Source organism: Heterodontus francisci, chromosome 27 (assembly GCF_036365525.1).
Source record: "Heterodontus francisci isolate sHetFra1 chromosome 27, sHetFra1.hap1, whole genome shotgun sequence".
Taxonomy (NCBI): domain Eukaryota; kingdom Metazoa; phylum Chordata; class Chondrichthyes; order Heterodontiformes; family Heterodontidae; genus Heterodontus; species Heterodontus francisci.
Genome location: NC_090397.1, coordinates 27969641 through 27991129, shown reverse-complemented (window position 1 = coordinate 27991129; position 21489 = coordinate 27969641). Strand labels below are relative to the sequence as shown.

The window sequence follows — 21489 nt, the reverse complement described above, 5'->3', positions numbered from 1 at the left end:
CGCAACATGTGTTACGACTGAGCGCTCCTGTCAAAGCCCCCAATCAAAATATTCGATTCTGATCGTGGTGGGAGAGACACACTGATTATTCAATCCCGTCCCTCCACAGATTGCCGAATATATCATTTAAAGCTTTCCAAATTAAAGAAAGACCCAGCCAAATTGTACCATCTGTTCACCCCCTGAATGAGGCGAACCAAACCAGGTGTCTTTAAATCAAGAAATTAACTGTTCAATTCAAAGAACTAAATTCTTCAATGCAATGAAGATCTGAACAATATTTAAAATAGAAAAAATTAGTGTCCTTGCAAATTTACAGTCCAGTGTTGCTTGAAGTCCTCACCGAATGTTACTTGAAGTCTTCACTGAATGTTGCTTGAAGTCCTCATGGAACGTTGCTTTCCTTCTCCAGTGAATTTCAAAAATTAACAACTTGCAAACTCGTTCAATGGAATCAAGATGAATTTAGAGTTGTTGAGGGATAAAAGATTGTCATCGTCGAACTTCCCTATCTTCAATTTAAATTACCCAACATCTCTGTTTCGGCTTGACTTTTTTAGAACTTTGAGAGATAATAATTAAACGGACTAAAAATCCTATTCCTTCTGTTTAAATGGTTGACAGCTCTTTTTCAGGTTTGCTAAATAGCGTAGCTGTCTGTATCACTGTATTTGTGTTCTGTTCGAACAAACTGTCTTCAACTAAAAACCAGTTCAAAATTGAATTGTGACAAATGTATTGCATGAGACCCACTCCCAGTGGCTGTTTCTGTGATATCGAGAATGAACACTTTGAATCGCTGTCTCCAAATGGCCTTATGTAAGGCAACCAAAATGCACCTTCCTTTCACTCCTGAGACTTGCTGGTTCTTAAAGCAATACTCACCCCTTGCAACCCTAAAGGCAAAGCGCATATTCCGAAAAAAAAACTCCAAGAAAGGACACATGTCAAAGGAACATCATTTGATAAGATGTGTTATTGAATCTACCAGAATTTGAAAATAATGCAGAGTACCACCATCAACATGAAATGCAAATTTTCTGTTTCATTGAAATGTCACAGAACGATTTCAAAGATGGTCAGTAAAAGTCACAAATAAGCAGAGATGAAGGGATTGAGACACAAAATACTGCAGATGTAAGAAATAAAAAATAAAAACAGAAAATGCTGCATAAACTCAGCAGCCCAGTTAGTACCTGTGGAGAGAAACAGTGTTAAAGTTTCAGGTTCATGACCTTTCACCAATTACCATCAGTTTCATCTGAAATCAAAGAGTTCTGATGAAAGGTGATTGACCTGAAACATTCAATATTTCTCTGACCTCAGATCCTGCCAAAACAGCCACCTTTTCCCAGTATTTTCTGTTTCTATTTTATCTATGGGGAATAGAGCGTATACAATATGGACACAGAAACTCTCCTCAGCTAGACACATGAATCTAGTTTCATTTAATTTGTTCAGTTTTCAACCATTTCACCCCGAACTGTCTGGGCTAAATATCAACATGTGCAAAGTAGTGGACTTCCAGTGTCTTGGAGTTGTTGAAATAAGATGAATTGTGTCACTGTACTCGCCATTGTATATCTGTACTCAAACAGATCAGCCATGATCTTATTGAATGGTGAAGGAGACTCAAAGGGGCCGAATGGCCTACATCTGCTCCTAATTCATATCTTCATATGTTCGTATGTTCTGATTGAAAAGAGACATCACTCACCAGATGTGGAGGCTGTAGTGGACCCAGTTGTAGTTGCTTTCGCTGTTGTAGTGATTCCTTCTGAAGAACAAGATAAATTACCCTAATCTGAAGATTGTGTTTATAAACTTCACATTTGCATTCAACACTAATAACGTTGTTCTACAATGGAACTTTACCCGAAATTATGTCGTTAAAAGATCAACATTGAACGAAAGAAATCATCAGATGGGACAATCTCTTGGGGGACAGGTTTTCACAAAAGTGCTTTTGTAACTGTTGTGAAATGCCATTGTTTGAAGTTTGTGATGTACTGAACTTTGCAAGTAATTCCATCCCAAAGCAATGGGTTTATTGTCTTCAGGACGGAGCTGATGGATTGGCATTGTCCACGCCAAAGATGATCATCGCGCACTTGTATCAAAAGACTTACTGGTCAATATTGAAAGATACCATTACTTACCAGTGGTAGAAGTGGCTGGAGACACAGTTGTTGTTATTTCTCCTTTTGCTGTCGTTGTCACTTCTGAAGAAAAGGAAAGATTTTCAAAACAACTGCACTCTGACTGCAACTCCAGCAGTATTAATAGAATTCCACCACTAATTATTTTGTTGGCATTAAGGCATAACGCATGAGGTAATTCTTGACGACAGTTACTAACTAGCTTTAAGTACTTCAATTAAAAAGAGCAAACATAAACAGTTGATGGAGAAATCAACATTTCCATTACAGGTTGTGTTTCAAGAGTGTGCTTTCAAGTTACTGTGCAAAAGAAGAAAAGGGAAGACAATTAACAATCGCAACATGTGTTACGACTGAGCGCTCCTGTCAAAGCCCCCAATCAAAATATTCGATTCTGATCGTGGTGGGAGAGACACACTGATTATTCAATCCTGTCCCTCCACAGATTGCCTAATATATCATTTAAAACATTCCAAATTAAAGAAAGACCCAGCCAAATTGTACCATCTATTAACCCCCTGAATGAGGAGAACCAAACCAGGTGTCTTTAAAGCAACAAATTAACTGTTCAATTCAAAGAACTAAATTCTTAAACGCAATGAAGATCTAAACAATATTTAATCTAGAAAAAATTAGTGTCCTTGTAAATTTACAGTCCAGTGTTGCTTGAAGTCCTCACCGAATGTTGCTTGAAGTCATCACATAATGTTGCTTGAAGTCATCACATAATGTTGCTTGAAGTCCTCATGGAACGTTGCTTTCCTTCTCCAGTGAATTTCAACAATTAATGACTTGCAAACTCTTTCAATGGAATCAAGCTGAATTTAGAGTTTTGAGGGATAAAAGATTGTCATCGTCGAACTTCCCTCTCTTCAATTTAAATTACCAGACAACCCTGTTTCGGCTTGAACTTTTTTAGAACTTTGAGAGATAATAATTAAACGGACTAAAAATCCTATTCCTTCTGTTTAAATGGTTGACAGCTCTTTTTCAGGTTTGCTAAATACCGCAGCTGTCTGTGTCACTGTATTTGTGTTCTGTTCGAACAAACTGTCTTCAACTAAAAACCAGTTCAAAATTGAATTGTAACAAATGTATTGCATGAGACCCACTCCCAGTGGCTGTTTCTGTGATATCGAGAATGAACACTTTGAATCGCAGTCTCCAAATGGCTATATGTAAGGCAACCAAAATGCACCTTCCTTTCACTCCTGAGACTGGCTGGTTCTGAAAGCAATACTCACCCCTTGCAACCCGAAAGGCAAAGCGCATATTCCGAAAAAATAACTCCAAGAAAAGGACACATGTCAAAGGAACATCATTTGATAAGATGTGTTATTGAATCTACCAGAATTTGAAAATAATGCAGAGTACCACCATCAACATGAAATGCAAATTTTCTGTTTCATTGAAATGTCACAGAACGATTTCAAAGATGGTCAGAGAAAGTCACAAATAAGCAGAGATTCAGGGATTGAGACACAAAATACTGCAGATGTAAGAAATCAAAAATAAAAACAGAAAATGCTGCATAAACTCAGCAGTCCAGTTAGTACCTGTGGAGAGAAACAGTGTTAAAGTTTCAGGTTCATGACCTTTCATCAATTACCATCAGTTTCATCTGAAATCAAAGAGTTCTAATGAAAGGTGATTGACCTGAAACATTAAATATTTCTCTGACCTCAGATCCTGCAAAAACAGCCACCTTTTCCCAGTATTTTCTGTTTCTATTTTATCTATGGGGTATAGAGCGTATACAATATGGACACAGAAACTCTCCTCAGCTAGACACATGAATCTAGTTTCATTTAATTTGTTCAGTTTTCAACCATTTCACCCCGAACTGTCTGGGCTAAATATCAACATGTGCAAAGTAGTGGACTTCCAGTGTCTTGGAGTTGTTGAAATAAGATGAATTGTGTCACTGTACTCGCCATTGTATAGCTGTACTCAAACAGATCAGCCATGATCTTATTGAATGGTGAAGCATTCTCCATGAGGCCGAATGGCCTACATCTGCTCCTAATTCATATCTTCATATGTTCGTATGTTCTGATTGAAAAGAGACATCACTCACCAGATGTGGAGGCTGTAGTGGACCCAGTTGTAGTTGCTTTAGCTGTTGTCGTGATTCCTTCTGAAGAACAAGATAAATTACCCTAATCTGAAGATTGTGTTTATAAACTTCACATTTGCATTCAACACTAATAACGTTGTTCTACAATGGAACTTTACCCGAAATTATGTCGTTAAAAGATCAACATTGAACGACAGAAATCATCAGATGGGACAATCTCTTGGGGGACAGGTTTTCACAAAAGTGCTTTTGTAACTGTTGTGAAATGCCATTGTTTGAAGTTTGTGATGTACTAAACTTTGCAAGTAATTCCATCCCAAAGCAATGGGTTTATTGTCTTCAGGACGGAGCTGATGGATTGGCATTGTCCACGCCAAAGATGATCATCGCGCACTTGTATCAAAAGACTTACTGGTCAATATTGAAAGATACCATTACTTACCAGTGGTAGAAGTGGCTGGAGACACAGTTGTTGTTATTTCCCCTTTTGGTGTAGTTGTCACTTCAGAAGAAAAGGAAAGATTTTCAAAACAACTGCAATCTGACTGCAACTCCAGCAGTATTAATAGAATTCCACCACTAATTATTTTGTTGGCATTAAGGCATAACGCATGAGGTAATTCTTGACGACAGTTACTAACTAGCTTTAAGTACTTCAATTAAAAAGAGCAAACATAAACAGTTGATGGAGAAATCAACATTTCCATTACAGGTTGTGTTTCAAGAGTGTGCTTTCAAGTTACTGTGCAAAAGAAGAAAAGGGAAGACAATTAACAATCGCAACATGTGTTACGACTGAGCGCTCCTGTCAAAGCCCCCAATCAAAATATTCGATTCTGATCGTGGTGGGAGAGACACACTGATTATTCAATCCTGTCCCTCCACAGATTGCCTAATATATCATTTAAAACATTCCAAATTAAAGAAAGACCCAGCCAAATTGTACCATCTATTAACCCCCTAAATGAGGAGAACCAAACCAGGTGTCTTTAAATCAACAAATTAACTGTTCAATTCAAAGAACTAAATTCTTAAACGCAATGAAGATCTAAACAATATTTAATCTAGAAAAAATTAGTGTCCTTGCAAATTTACAGTCCAGTGTTGCTTGAAGTCCTCACCGAATGTTGCTTGAAGTCATCACATAATGTTGCTTGAAGTCATCACATAATGTTGCTTGAAGTCCTCATGGAACGTTGCTTTCCTTCTCCAGTGAATTTCAACAATTAATGACTTGCAAACTCTTTCAATGGAATCAAGCTGAATTTAGAGTTTTTGAGGGATAAAAGATTGTCATCGTCGAACTTCCCTCTCTTCAATTTAAATTACCAGACAACCCTGTTTCGGCTTGAACTTTTTTAGAACTTTGAGAGATAATAATTAAACGGACTAAAAATCCTATTCCTTCTGTTTAAATGGTTGACAGCTCTTTTTCAGGTTTGCTAAATACCGCAGCTGTCTGTGTCACTGTATTTGTGTTCTGTTCGAACAAACTGTCTTCAACTAAAAACCAGTTCAAAATTGAATTGTAACAAATGTATTGCATGAGACCCACTCCCAGTGGCTGTTTCTGTGATATCGAGAATGAACACTTTGAATCGCAGTCTCCAAATGGCTATATGTAAGGCAACCAAAATGCACCTTCCTTTCACTCCTGAGACTTGCTGGTTCTGAAAGCAATACTCACCCCTTGCAACCCGAAAGGCAAAGCGCATATTCCGAAAAAATAACTCCAAGAAAAGGACACATGTCAAAGGAACATCATTTGATAAGATGTGTTATTGAATCTACCAGAATTTGAAAATAATGCAGAGTACCACCATCAACATGAAATGCAAATTTTCTGTTTCATTGAAATGTCACAGAACGATTTCAAAGATGGTCAGTGAAAGTCACAAATAAGCAGAGATTAAGGGATTGAGACACAAAATACTGCAGATGTAAGAAATCAAAAATAAAAACAGAAAATGCTGCATAAACTCAGCAGTCCAGTTAGTACCTGTGGAGAGAAACAGTGTTAAAGTTTCAGGTTCATGACCTTTCATCAATTACCATCAGTTTCATCTGAAATCAAAGAGTTCTGATGAAAGGTGATTGACCTGAAACATTAAATATTTCTCTGACCTCAGATCCTGCCAAAACAGCCACCTTTTCCCAGTATTTTCTGTTTCTATTTTATCTATGGGGTATAGAGCGTATACAATATGGACACAGAAACTCTCCTCAGCTAGACACATGAATCTACTTTCATTTAATTTGTTCAGTTTTCAACCATTTCACCCCGAACTGTCTGGGCTAAATATCAACATGTGCAAAGTAGTGGACTTCCAGTGTCTTGGAGTTGTTGAAATAAGATGAATTGTGTCACTGTACTCGCCATTGCATATCTGTACTCAAACAGATCAGCCATGATCTTATTGAATGGTGAAGCAGACTCAAAGGGGCCGAATGGCCTACATCTGCTCCTAATTCATATCTTCATATGTTCGTATGTTCTGATTGAAAAGAGACATCACTCACCAGATGTGGAGGCTGTAGTGGACCCAGTTGTAGTTGCATTCGCTGTTGTCGTGATTCCTTCTGAAGAACAAGATAAATTACCCTAATCTGAAGATTGTGTTTATAAACTTCACATTTGCATTCAACACTAATAACGTTGTTCTACAATGGAACTTTACCCGAAATTATGTCGTTAAAAGATCAACATTGAACGACAGAAATCATCAGATGGGACAATCTCTTGGGGGACAGGTTTTCACAAAAGTGCTTTTGTAACTGTTGTGAAATGCCATTGTTTGAAGTTTGTGATGTACTAAACTTTGCAAGCAATTCCATCCCAAAGCAATGGGTTTATTGTCTTCAGGACGGAGCTGATGGATTGGCATTGTCCACGCCAAAGATGATCATCGCGCACTTGTATCAAAAGACTTACTGGTCAATATTGAAAGATACCATTACTTACCAGTGGTAGAAGTGGCTGGAGACACAGTTGTTGTTATTTCTCCTTTTGCTGTCGTTGTCACTTCTGAAGAAAAGGAAAGATTTTCAAAACAACTGCACTCTGACTGCAACTCCAGCAGTATTAATAGAATTCCACCACTAATTATTTTGTTGGCATTAAGGCATAACGCATGAGGTAATTCTTGACGACAGTTACTAACTAGCTTTAAGTACTTCAATTAAAAAGAGCAAACATAAACAGTTGATGGAGAAAACAACATTTCCATTACAGGTTGTGTTTCAAGAGTGTGCTTTCAAGTTACTGTGCAAAAGAAGAAAAGGGAAGACAATTAACAATCGCAACATGTGTTACGACTGAGCGCTCCTGTCAAAGCCCCCAATCAAAATATTCGATTCTGATCGTGGTGGGAGAGACACACTGATTATTCAATCCTGTCCCTCCACAGATTGCCTAATATATCATTTAAAACATTCCAAATTAAAGAAAGACCCAGCCAAATTGTACCATCTATTAACCCCCTGAATGAGGAGAACCAAACCAGGTGTCTTTAAATCAACAAATTAACTGTTCAATTCAAAGAACTAAATTCTTAAACGCAATGAAGATCTAAACAATATTTAAACTAGAAAAAATTAGTGTCCTTGCAAATTTACAGTCCAGTGTTGCTTGAAGTCCTCACCGAATGTTGCTTGAAGTCATCACATAATGTTGCTTGAAGTCCTCATGGAACGTTGCTTTCCTTCTCCAGTGAATTTCAACAATTAATGACTTGCAAACTCTTTCAATGGAATCAAGCTGAATTTAGAGTTTTTGAGGGATAAAAGATTGTCATCGTCGAACTTCCCTCTCTTCAATTTAAATTACCAGACAACCCTGTTTCGGCTTGAACTTTTTTAGAACTTTGAGAGATAATAATTAAACGGACTAAAAATCCTATTCCTTCTGTTTAAATGGTTGACAGCTCTTTTTCAGGTTTGCTAAATACCGCAGCTGTCTGTGTCACTGTATTTGTGTTCTGTTCGAACAAACTGTCTTCAACTAAAAACCAGTTCAAAATTGAATTGTAACAAATGTATTGCATGAGACCCACTCCCAGTGGCTGTTTCTGTGATATCGAGAATGAACACTTTGAATCGCAGTCTCCAAATGGCTATATGTAAGGCAACCAAAATGCACCTTCCTTTCACTCCTGAGACTGGCTGGTTCTGAAAGCAATACTCACCCCTTGCAACCCGAAAGGCAAAGCGCATATTCCGAAAAAATAACTCCAAGAAAAGGACACATGTCAAAGGAACATTATTTGATAAGATGTGTTATTGAATCTACCAGAATTTGAAAATAATGCAGAGTACCACCATCAACATGAAATGCAAATTTTCTGTTTCATTGAAATGTCACAGAACGATTTCAAAGATGGTCAGAGAAAGTCACAAATAAGCAGAGATTCAGGGATTGAGACACAAAATACTGCAGATGTAAGAAATCAAAAATAAAAACAGAAAATGCTGCATAAACTCAGCAGTCCAGTTAGTACCTGTGGAGAGAAACAGTGTTAAAGTTTCAGGTTCATGACCTTTCATCAATTACCATCAGTTTCATCTGAAATCAAAGAGTTCTAATGAAAGGTGATTGACCTGAAACATTAAATATTTCTCTGACCTCAGATCCTGCCAAAACAGCCACCTTTTCCCAGTATTTTCTGTTTCTATTTTATCTATGGGGTATAGAGCGTATACAATATGGACACAGAAACTCTCCTCAGCTAGACACATGAATCTAGTTTCATTTAATTTGTTCAGTTTTCAACCATTTCACCCTGAACTGTCTGGGCTAAATATCAACATGTGCAAAGTAGTGGACTTCCAGTGTCTTGGAGTTGTTGAAATAAGATGAATTGTGTCACTGTACTCGCCATTGTATATCTGTACTCAAACAGATCAGCCATGATCTTATTGAATGGTGAAGCAGACTCAAAGGGGCCGAATGGCCTACATCTGCTCCTAATTCATATCTTCATATGTTCGTATGTTCTGATTGAAAAGAGACATCACTCACCAGATGTGGAGGCTGTAGTGGACCCAGTTGTAGTTGCTTTAGCTGTTGTCGTGATTCCTTCTGAAGAACAAGATAAATTACCCTAATCTGAAGATTGTGTTTATAAACTTCACATTTGCATTCAACACTAATAACGTTGTTCTACAATGGAACTTTACCCGAAATTATGTCGTTAAAAGATCAACATTGAACGACAGAAATCATCAGATGGGACAATCTCTTGGGGGACAGGTTTTCACAAAAGTGCTTTTGTAACTGTTGTGAAATGCCATTGTTTGAAGTTTGTGATGTACTAAACTTTGCAAGTAATTCCATCCCAAAGCAATGGGTTTATTGTCTTCAGGACGGAGCTGATGGATTGGCATTGTCCACGCCAAAGATGATCATCGCGCACTTGTATCAAAAGACTTACTGGTCAATATTGAAAGATACCATTACTTACCAGTGGTAGAAGTGGCTGGAGACACAGTTGTTGTTATTTCTCCTTTTGCTGTCGTTGTCACTTCTGAAGAAAAGGAAAGATTTTCAAAACAACTGCACTCTGACTGCAACTCCAGCAGTATTAGTAGAATTCCACCACTAATTATTTTGTTGGCATTAAGGCATAACGCATGAGGTAATTCTTGACGACAGTTACTAACTAGCTTTAAGTACTTCAATTAAAAAGAGCAAACATAAACAGTTGATGGAGAAATCAACATTTCCATTACAGGTTGTGTTTCAAGAGTGTGCTTTCAAGTTACTGTGCAAAAGAAGAAAAGGGAAGACAATTAACAATCGCAACATGTGTTACGACTGAGCGCTCCTGTCAAAGCCCCCAATCAAAATATTCGATTCTGATCGTGGTGGGAGAGACACACTGATTATTCAATCCTGTCCCTCCACAGATTGCCTAATATATCATTTAAAACATTCCAAATTAAAGAAAGACCCAGCCAAATTGTACCATCTATTAACCCCCTAAATGAGGAGAACCAAACCAGGTGTCTTTAAATCAACAAATTAACTGTTCAATTCAAAGAACTAAATTCTTAAACGCAATGAAGATCTAAACAATATTTAATCTAGAAAAAATTAGTGTCCTTGCAAATTTACAGTCCAGTGTTGCTTGAAGTCCTCACCGAATGTTGCTTGAAGTCATCACATAATGTTGCTTGAAGTCATCACATAATGTTGCTTGAAGTCCTCATGGAACGTTGCTTTCCTTCTCCAGTGAATTTCAACAATTAATGACTTGCAAACTCTTTCAATGGAATCAAGCTGAATTTAGAGTTTTTGAGGGATAAAAGATTGTCATCGTCGAACTTCCCTCTCTTCAATTTAAATTACCAGACAACCCTGTTTCGGCTTGAACTTTTTTAGAACTTTGAGAGATAATAATTAAACGGACTAAAAATCCTATTCCTTCTGTTTAAATGGTTGACAGCTCTTTTTCAGGTTTGCTAAATACCGCAGCTGTCTGTGTCACTGTATTTGTGTTCTGTTCGAACAAACTGTCTTCAACTAAAAACCAGTTCAAAATTGAATTGTAACAAATGTATTGCATGAGACCCACTCCCAGTGGCTGTTTCTGTGATATCGAGAATGAACACTTTGAATCGCAGTCTCCAAATGGCTATATGTAAGGCAACCAAAATGCACCTTCCTTTCACTCCTGAGACTTGCTGGTTCTGAAAGCAATACTCACCCCTTGCAACCCGAAAGGCAAAGCGCATATTCCGAAAAAATAACTCCAAGAAAAGGACACATGTCAAAGGAACATCATTTGATAAGATGTGTTATTGAATCTACCAGAATTTGAAAATAATGCAGAGTACCACCATCAACATGAAATGCAAATTTTCTGTTTCATTGAAATGTCACAGAACGATTTCAAAGATGGTCAGTGAAAGTCACAAATAAGCAGAGATTAAGGGATTGAGACACAAAATACTGCAGATGTAAGAAATCAAAAATAAAAACAGAAAATGCTGCATAAACTCAGCAGTCCAGTTAGTACCTGTGGAGAGAAACAGTGTTAAAGTTTCAGGTTCATGACCTTTCATCAATTACCATCAGTTTCATCTGAAATCAAAGAGTTCTGATGAAAGGTGATTGACCTGAAACATTAAATATTTCTCTGACCTCAGATCCTGCCAAAACAGCCACCTTTTCCCAGTATTTTCTGTTTCTATTTTATCTATGGGGTATAGAGCGTATACAATATGGACACAGAAACTCTCCTCAGCTAGACACATGAATCTACTTTCATTTAATTTGTTCAGTTTTCAACCATTTCACCCCGAACTGTCTGGGCTAAATATCAACATGTGCAAAGTAGTGGACTTCCAGTGTCTTGGAGTTGTTGAAATAAGATGAATTGTGTCACTGTACTCGCCATTGTATATCTGTACTCAAACAGATCAGCCATGATCTTATTGAATGGTGAAGCAGACTCAAAGGGGCCGAATGGCCTACATCTGCTCCTAATTCATATCTTCATATGTTCGTATGTTCTGATTGAAAAGAGACATCACTCACCAGATGTGGAGGCTGTAGTGGACCCAGTTGTAGTTGCTTTAGCTGTTGTCGTGATTCCTTCTGAAGAACAAGATAAATTACCCTAATCTGAAGATTGTGTTTATAAACTTCACATTTGCATTCAACACTAATAACGTTGTTCTACAATGGAACTTTACCCGAAATTATGTCGTTAAAAGATCAACATTGAACGACAGAAATCATCAGATGGGACAATCTCTTGGGGGACAGGTTTTCACAAAAGTGCTTTTGTAACTGTTGTGAAATGCCATTGTTTGAAGTTTGTGATGTACTAAACTTTGCAAGTAATTCCATCCCAAAGCAATGGGTTTATTGTCTTCAGGACGGAGCTGATGGATTGGCATTGTCCACGCCAAAGATGATCATCGCGCACTTGTATCAAAAGACTTACTGGTCAATATTGAAAGATACCATTACTTACCAGTGGTAGAAGTGGCTGGAGACACAGTTGTTGTTATTTCTCCTTTTGCTGTCGTTGTCACTTCTGAAGAAAAGGAAAGATTTTCAAAACAACTGCACTCTGACTGCAACTCCAGCAGTATTAATAGAATTCCACCACTAATTATTTTGTTGGCATTAAGGCATAACGCATGAGGTAATTCTTGACGACAGTTACTAACTAGCTTTAAGTACTTCAATTAAAAAGAGCAAACATAAACAGTTGATGGAGAAAACAACATTTCCATTACAGGTTGTGTTTCAAGAGTGTGCTTTCAAGTTACTGTGCAAAAGAAGAAAAGGGAAGACAATTAACAATCGCAACATGTGTTACGACTGAGCGCTCCTGTCAAAGCCCCCAATCAAAATATTCGATTCTGATCGTGGTGGGAGAGACACACTGATTATTCAATCCTGTCCCTCCACAGATTGCCTAATATATCATTTAAAACATTCCAAATTAAAGAAAGACCCAGCCAAATTGTACCATCTATTAACCCCCTGAATGAGGAGAACCAAACCAGGTGTCTTTAAATCAACAAATTAACTGTTCAATTCAAAGAACTAAATTCTTAAACGCAATGAAGATCTAAACAATATTTAAACTAGAAAAAATTAGTGTCCTTGCAAATTTACAGTCCAGTGTTGCTTGAAGTCCTCACCGAATGTTGCTTGAAGTCATCACATAATGTTGCTTGAAGTCCTCATGGAACGTTGCTTTCCTTCTCCAGTGAATTTCAACAATTAATGACTTGCAAACTCTTTCAATGGAATCAAGCTGAATTTAGAGTTTTTGAGGGATAAAAGATTGTCATCGTCGAACTTCCCTCTCTTCAATTTAAATTACCAGACAACCCTGTTTCGGCTTGAACTTTTTTAGAACTTTGAGAGATAATAATTAAACGGACTAAAAATCCTATTCCTTCTGTTTAAATGGTTGACAGCTCTTTTTCAGGTTTGCTAAATACCGCAGCTGTCTGTGTCACTGTATTTGTGTTCTGTTCGAACAAACTGTCTTCAACTAAAAACCAGTTCAAAATTGAATTGTAACAAATGTATTGCATGAGACCCACTCCCAGTGGCTGTTTCTGTGATATCGAGAATGAACACTTTGAATCGCAGTCTCCAAATGGCTATATGTAAGGCAACCAAAATGCACCTTCCTTTCACTCCTGAGACTGGCTGGTTCTGAAAGCAATACTCACCCCTTGCAACCCGAAAGGCAAAGCGCATATTCCGAAAAAATAACTCCAAGAAAAGGACACATGTCAAAGGAACATTATTTGATAAGATGTGTTATTGAATCTACCAGAATTTGAAAATAATGCAGAGTACCACCATCAACATGAAATGCAAATTTTCTGTTTCATTGAAATGTCACAGAACGATTTCAAAGATGGTCAGAGAAAGTCACAAATAAGCAGAGATTCAGGGATTGAGACACAAAATACTGCAGATGTAAGAAATCAAAAATAAAAACAGAAAATGCTGCATAAACTCAGCAGTCCAGTTAGTACCTGTGGAGAGAAACAGTGTTAAAGTTTCAGGTTCATGACCTTTCATCAATTACCATCAGTTTCATCTGAAATCAAAGAGTTCTAATGAAAGGTGATTGACCTGAAACATTAAATATTTCTCTGACCTCAGATCCTGCCAAAACAGCCACCTTTTCCCAGTATTTTCTGTTTCTATTTTATCTATGGGGTATAGAGCGTATACAATATGGACACAGAAACTCTCCTCAGCTAGACACATGAATCTAGTTTCATTTAATTTGTTCAGTTTTCAACCATTTCACCCTGAACTGTCTGGGCTAAATATCAACATGTGCAAAGTAGTGGACTTCCAGTGTCTTGGAGTTGTTGAAATAAGATGAATTGTGTCACTGTACTCGCCATTGTATATCTGTACTCAAACAGATCAGCCATGATCTTATTGAATGGTGAAGCAGACTCAAAGGGGCCGAATGGCCTACATCTGCTCCTAATTCATATCTTCATATGTTCGTATGTTCTGATTGAAAAGAGACATCACTCACCAGATGTGGAGGCTGTAGTGGACCCAGTTGTAGTTGCTTTAGCTGTTGTCGTGATTCCTTCTGAAGAACAAGATAAATTACCCTAATCTGAAGATTGTGTTTATAAACTTCACATTTGCATTCAACACTAATAACGTTGTTCTACAATGGAACTTTACCCGAAATTATGTCGTTAAAAGATCAACATTGAACGACAGAAATCATCAGATGGGACAATCTCTTGGGGGACAGGTTTTCACAAAAGTGCTTTTGTAACTGTTGTGAAATGCCATTGTTTGAAGTTTGTGATGTACTAAACTTTGCAAGTAATTCCATCCCAAAGCAATGGGTTTATTGTCTTCAGGACGGAGCTGATGGATTGGCATTGTCCACGCCAAAGATGATCATCGCGCACTTGTATCAAAAGACTTACTGGTCAATATTGAAAGATACCATTACTTACCAGTGGTAGAAGTGGCTGGAGACACAGTTGTTGTTATTTCTCCTTTTGCTGTCGTTGTCACTTCTGAAGAAAAGGAAAGATTTTCAAAACAACTGCACTCTGACTGCAACTCCAGCAGTATTAGTAGAATTCCACCACTAATTATTTTGTTGGCATTAAGGCATAACGCATGAGGTAATTCTTGACGACAGTTACTAACTAGCTTTAAGTACTTCAATTAAAAAGAGCAAACATAAACAGTTGATGGAGAAATCAACATTTCCATTACAGGTTGTGTTTCAAGAGTGTGCTTTCAAGTTACTGTGCAAAAGAAGAAAAGGGAAGACAATTAACAATCGCAACATGTGTTACGACTGAGCGCTCCTGTCAAAGCCCCCAATCAAAATATTCGATTCTGATCGTGGTGGGAGAGACACACTGATTATTCAATCCTGTCCCTCCACAGATTGCCTAATATATCATTTAAAACATTCCAAATTAAAGAAAGACCCAGCCAAATTGTACCATCTATTAACCCCCTAAATGAGGAGAACCAAACCAGGTGTCTTTAAATCAACAAATTAACTGTTCAATTCAAAGAACTAAATTCTTAAACGCAATGAAGATCTAAACAATATTTAATCTAGAAAAAATTAGTGTCCTTGCAAATTTACAGTCCAGTGTTGCTTGAAGTCCTCACCGAATGTTGCTTGAAGTCATCACATAATGTTGCTTGAAGTCATCACATAATGTTGCTTGAAGTCCTCATGGAACGTTGCTTTCCTTCTCCAGTGAATTTCAACAATTAATGACTTGCAAACTCTTTCAATGGAATCAAGCTGAATTTAGAGTTTTTGAGGGATAAAAGATTGTCATCGTCGAACTTCCCTCTCTTCAATTTAAATTACCAGACAACCCTGTTTCGGCTTGAACTTTTTTAGAACTTTGAGAGATAATAATTAAACGGACTAAAAATCCTATTCCTTCTGTTTAAATGGTTGACAGCTCTTTTTCAGGTTTGCTAAATACCGCAGCTGTCTGTGTCACTGTATTTGTGTTCTGTTCGAACAAACTGTCTTCAACTAAAAACCAGTTCAAAATTGAATTGTAACAAATGTATTGCATGAGACCCACTCCCAGTGGCTGTTTCTGTGATATCGAGAATGAACACTTTGAATCGCAGTCTCCAAATGGCTATATGTAAGGCAACCAAAATGCACCTTCCTTTCACTCCTGAGACTTGCTGGTTCTGAAAGCAATACTCACCCCTTGCAACCCGAAAGGCAAAGCGCATATTCCGAAAAAATAACTCCAAGAAAAGGACACATGTCAAAGGAACATCATTTGATAAGATGTGTTATTGAATCTACCAGAATTTGAAAATAATGCAGAGTACCACCATCAACATGAAATGCAAATTTTCTGTTTCATTGAAATGTCACAGAACGATTTCAAAGATGGTCAGTGAAAGTCACAAATAAGCAGAGATTAAGGGATTGAGACACAAAATACTGCAGATGTAAGAAATCAAAAATAAAAACAGAAAATGCTGCATAAACTCAGCAGTCCAGTTAGTACCTGTGGAGAGAAACAGTGTTAAAGTTTCAGGTTCATGACCTTTCATCAATTACCATCAGTTTCATCTGAAATCAAAGAGTTCTGATGAAAGGTGATTGACCTGAAACATTAAATATTTCTCTGACCTCAGATCCTGCCAAAACAGCCACCTTTTCCCAGTATTTTCTGTTTCTATTTTATCTATGGGGTATAGAGCGTATACAATATGGACACAGAAACTCTCCTCAGCTAGACACATGAATCTACTTTCATTTAATTTGTTCAGTTTTCAACCATTTCACCCCGAACTGTCTGGGCTAAATATCAACATGTGCAAAGTAGTGGACTTCCAGTGTCTTGGAGTTGTTGAAATAAGATGAATTGTGTCACTGTACTCGCCATTGTATATCTGTACTCAAACAGATCAGCCATGATCTTATTGAATGGTGAAGCAGACTCAAAGGGGCCGAATGGCCTACATCTGCTCCTAATTCATATCTTCATATGTTCGTATGTTCTGATTGAAAAGAGACATCACTCACCAGATGTGGAGGCTGTAGTGGACCCAGTTGTAGTTGCTTTAGCTGTTGTCGTGATTCCTTCTGAAGAACAAGATAAATTACCCTAATCTGAAGATTGTGTTTATAAACTTCACATTTGCATTCAACACTAATAACGTTGTTCTACAATGGAACTTTACCCGAAATTATGTCGTTAAAAGATCAACATTGAACGACAGAAATCATCAGATGGGACAATCTCTTGGGGGACAGGTTTTCACAAAAGTGCTTTTGTAACTGTTGTGAAATGCCATTGTTTGAAGTTTGTGATGTACTAAACTTTGCAAGTAATTCCATCCCAAAGCAATGGGTTTATTGTCTTCAGGACGGAGCTGATGGATTGGCATTGTCCACGCCAAAGATGATCATCGCGCACTTGTATCAAAAGACTTACTGGTCAATATTGAAAGATACCATTACTTACCAGTGGTAGAAGTGGCTGGAGACACAGTTGTTGTTATTTCTCCTTTTGCTGTCGTTGTCACTTCTGAAGAAAAGGAAAGATTTTCAAAACAACTGCACTCTGACTGCAACTCCAGCAGTATTAATAGAATTCCACCACTAATTATTTTGTTGGCATTAAGGCATAACGCATGAGGTAATTCTTGACGACAGTTACTAACTAGCTTTAAGTACTTCAATTAAAAAGAGCAAACATAAACAGTTGATGGAGAAATCAACATTTCCATTACAGGTTGTGTTTCAAGAGTGTGCTTTCAAGTTACTGTGCAAAAGAAGAAAAGGGAAGACAATTAACAATCGCAACATGTGTTACGACTGAGCGCTCCTGTCAAAGCCCCCAATCAAAATATTCGATTCTGATCGTGGTGGGAGAGACACACTGATTATTCAATCCTGTCCCTCCACAGATTGCCTAATATATCATTTAAAACATTCCAAATTAAAGAAAGACCCAGCCAAATTGTACCATCTATTAACCCCCTAAATGAGGAGAACCAAACCAGGTGTCTTTAAATCAACAAATTAACTGTTCAATTCAAAGAACTAAATTCTTAAACGCAATGAAGATCTAAACAATATTTAATCTAGAAAAAATTAGTGTCCTTGCAAATTTACAGTCCAGTGTTGCTTGAAGTCCTCACCGAATGTTGCTTGAAGTCATCACATAATGTTGCTTGAAGTCATCACATAATGTTGCTTGAAGTCCTCATGGAACGTTGCTTTCCTTCTCCAGTGAATTTCAACAATTAATGACTTGCAAACTCTTTCAATGGAATCAAGCTGAATTTAGAGTTTTTGAGGGATAAAAGATTGTCATCGTCGAACTTCCCTCTCTTCAATTTAAATTACCAGACAACCCTGTTTCGGCTTGAACTTTTTTAGAACTTTGAGAGATAATAATTAAACGGACTAAAAATCCTATTCCTTCTGTTTAAATGGTTGACAGCTCTTTTTCAGGTTTGCTAAATACCGCAGCTGTCTGTGTCACTGTATTTGTGTTCTGTTCGAACAAACTGTCTTCAACTAAAAACCAGTTCAAAATTGAATTGTAACAAATGTATTGCATGAGACCCACTCCCAGTGGCTGTTTCTGTGATATCGAGAATGAACACTTTGAATCGCAGTCTCCAAATGGCTATATGTAAGGCAACCAAAATGCACCTTCCTTTCACTCCTGAGACTTGCTGGTTCTGAAAGCAATACTCACCCCTTGCAACCCGAAAGGCAAAGCGCATATTCCGAAAAAATAACTCCAAGAAAAGGACACATGTCAAAGGAACATCATTTGATAAGATGTGTTATTGAATCTACCAGAATTTGAAAATAATGCAGAGTACCACCATCAACATGAAATGCAAATTTTCTGTTTCATTGAAATGTCACAGAACGATTTCAAAGATGGTCAGTGAAAGTCACAAATAAGCAGAGATTAAGGGATTGAGACACAAAATACTGCAGATGTAAGAAATCAAAAATAAAAACAGAAAATGCTGCATAAACTCAGCAGCCCAGTTAGTACCTGTGGAGAGAAACAGTGTTAAAGTTTCAGGTTCATGACCTTTCATCAATTACCATCAGTTTCATCTGAAATCAAAGAGTTCTGATGAAAGGTGATTGACCTGAAACATTAAATATTTCTCTGACCTCAGATCCTGCCAAAACAGCCACCTTTTCCCAGTATTTTCTGTTTCTATTTTATCTATGGGGTATAGAACGTATACAATATGGACACAGACACTCTCCTCAGCTAGACACATGAATCTACTTTCATTTAATTTGTTCAGTTTTCAACCATTTCACCCCGAACTGTCTGGGCTAAATATCAACATGTGCAAAGTAGTGGACTTCCAGTGTCTTGGAGTTGTTGAAATAAGATGAATTGTGTCACTGTACTCGCCATTGTATATTTGTACTCAAACAGATCAGCCATGATCTTATTGAATGGTGAAGCAGACTCAAAGGGGCCGAATGGCCTACATCTGCTCCTAATTCATATCTTCATATGTTCGTATGTTCTGATTGAAAAGAGACATCACTCACCAGATGTGGAGGCTGTAGTGGACCCAGTTGTAGTTGCTTTCGCTGTTGTCGTGATTCCTTCTGAAGAACAAGATAAATTACCCTAATCTGAAGATTGTGTTTATAAACTTCACATTTGCATTCAACACTAATAACGTTGTTCTACAATGGAACTTTACCCGAAATTATGTCGTTAAAAGATCAACATTGAACGACAGAAATCATCAGATGGGACAATCTCTTGGGGGACAGGTTTTCACAAAAGTGCTTTTGTAACTGTTGTGAAATGCCATTGTTTGAAGTTTGTGATGTACTAAACTTTGCAAGCAATTCCATCCCAAAGCAATGGGTTTATTGTCTTCAGGACGGAGCTGATGGATTGGCATTGTCCACGCCAAAGATGATCATCGCGCACTTGTATCAAAAGACTTACTGGTCAATATTGAAAGATACCATTACTTACCAGTGGTAGAAGTGGCTGGAGACACAGTTGTTGTTATTTCTCCTTTTGCTGTCGTTGTCACTTCTGAAGAAAAGGAAAGATTTTCAAAACAACTGCACTCTGACTGCAACTCCAGCAGTATTAATAGAATTCCACCACTAATTATTTTGTTGGCATTAAGGCATAACGCATGAGGTAATTCTTGACGACAGTTACTAACTAGCTTTAAGTACTTCAATTAAAAAGAGCAAACATAAACAGTTGATGGAGAAATCAACATTTCCATTACAGGTTGTGTTTCAAGAGTGTGCTTTCAAGTTACTGTGCAAAAGAAGAAAAGGGAAGACAATTAACAATCGCAACATGTGTTACGACTGAGCGCTCCTGTCAAAGCCCCCAATCAAAATATTCGATTCTGATCGTGGTGGGAGAGACACACTGATTATTCAATCCTGTCCCTCCACAGATTGCCTAATATATCATTTAAAACATTCCAAATTAAAGAAAGACCCAGCCAAATTGTACCATCTATTAACCCCCTAAATGAGGAGAACCAAACCAGGTGTCTTTAAATCAACAAATTAACTGTTCAATTCAAAGAACTAAATTCTTAAACGCAATGAAGATCTAAACAATATTTAATCTAGAAAAAATTAGTGTCCTTGCAAATTTACAGTCCAGTGTTGCTTGAAGTCCTCACCGAATGTTGCTTGAAGTCATCACATAATGTTGCTTGAAGTCATCACATAATGTTGCTTGAAGTCCTCATGGAACGTTGCTTTCCTTCTCCAGTGAATTTCAACAATTAATGACTTGCAAACTCTTTCAATGGAATCAAGCTGAATTTAGAGTTTTTGAGGGATAAAAGATTGTCATCGTCGAACTTCCCTCTCTTCAATTTAAATTACCAGACAACCCTGTTTCGGCTTGAACGTTTTTAGAACTTTGAGAGATAATAATTAAACGGACTAAAAATCCTATTCCTTCTGTTTAAATGGTTGACAGCTCTTTTTCAGGTTTGCTAAATACCGCAGCTGTCTGTGTCACTGTATTTGTGTTCTGTTCGAACAAAATGTCTTCAACTAAAAACCAGTTCAAAATTGAATTGTAACAAATGTATTGCATGAGACCCACTCCCAGTGGCTGTTTCTGTGATATCGAGAATGAACACTTTGAATCGCAGTCTCCAAATGGCTATATGTAAGGCAACCAAAATGCACCTTCCTTTCACTCCTGAGACTTGCTGGTTCTTAAAGCAATACTCACCCCTTGCAACCCGAAAGGCAAAGCGCATATTCCGAAAAAATAACTCCAAGAAAAGGACACATGTCAAAGGAACATCATTTGTTAAGATGTGTTATTGAATCTACCAGAATTTGAAAATAATGCAGAGTACCACCATCAACATGAAATGCAAATTTTCTGTTTCATTGAAATGTCACAGAACGATTTCAAAGATGGTCAGTGAAAGTCACAAATAAGCAGAGATTAAGGGATTGAGACACAAAATACTGCAGATGTAAGAAATCAAAAATAAAAACAGAAAATGCTGCATAAACTCAGCAGCCCAGTTAGTACCTGTGGAGAGAAACAGTGTTAAAGTTTCAGGTTCATGACCTTTCATCAATTACCATCAGTTTCATCTGAAATCAAAGAGTTCTGATGAAAGGTGATTGACCTGAAACATTAAATATTTCTCTGACCTCAGATCCTGCCAAAACAGCCACCTTTTCCCAGTATTTTCTGTTTCTATTTTAT

General features: G+C 37.5%; 1 protein-coding gene across 1 annotated transcript in view; it reads right to left on the bottom strand.

Annotated features, from left to right (window-relative positions):
- LOC137384934 (mucin-22-like) overlaps positions 1–21489 on the bottom strand; it is a 162976-nt gene that overhangs the window by 31852 nt on the left and 109635 nt on the right. Inside the window, exons 88-103 of the mRNA XM_068059644.1 lie at positions 19753–19815; positions 19311–19370; positions 17233–17295; positions 16791–16850; positions 14713–14775; positions 14271–14330; positions 12216–12278; positions 11774–11833; positions 9696–9758; positions 9254–9313; positions 7199–7261; positions 6757–6816; positions 4679–4738; positions 4237–4296; positions 2160–2222; positions 1718–1777 (exon numbers count right to left, since the gene is read on the bottom strand). Of these exons, the coding sequence (XP_067915745.1) occupies positions 1718–1777; positions 2160–2222; positions 4237–4296; positions 4679–4738; positions 6757–6816; positions 7199–7261; positions 9254–9313; positions 9696–9758; positions 11774–11833; positions 12216–12278; positions 14271–14330; positions 14713–14775; positions 16791–16850; positions 17233–17295; positions 19311–19370; positions 19753–19815 (981 nt within the window). The remainder of the gene's footprint in view (positions 1–1717; positions 1778–2159; positions 2223–4236; positions 4297–4678; positions 4739–6756; positions 6817–7198; positions 7262–9253; positions 9314–9695; positions 9759–11773; positions 11834–12215; positions 12279–14270; positions 14331–14712; positions 14776–16790; positions 16851–17232; positions 17296–19310; positions 19371–19752; positions 19816–21489) is intronic.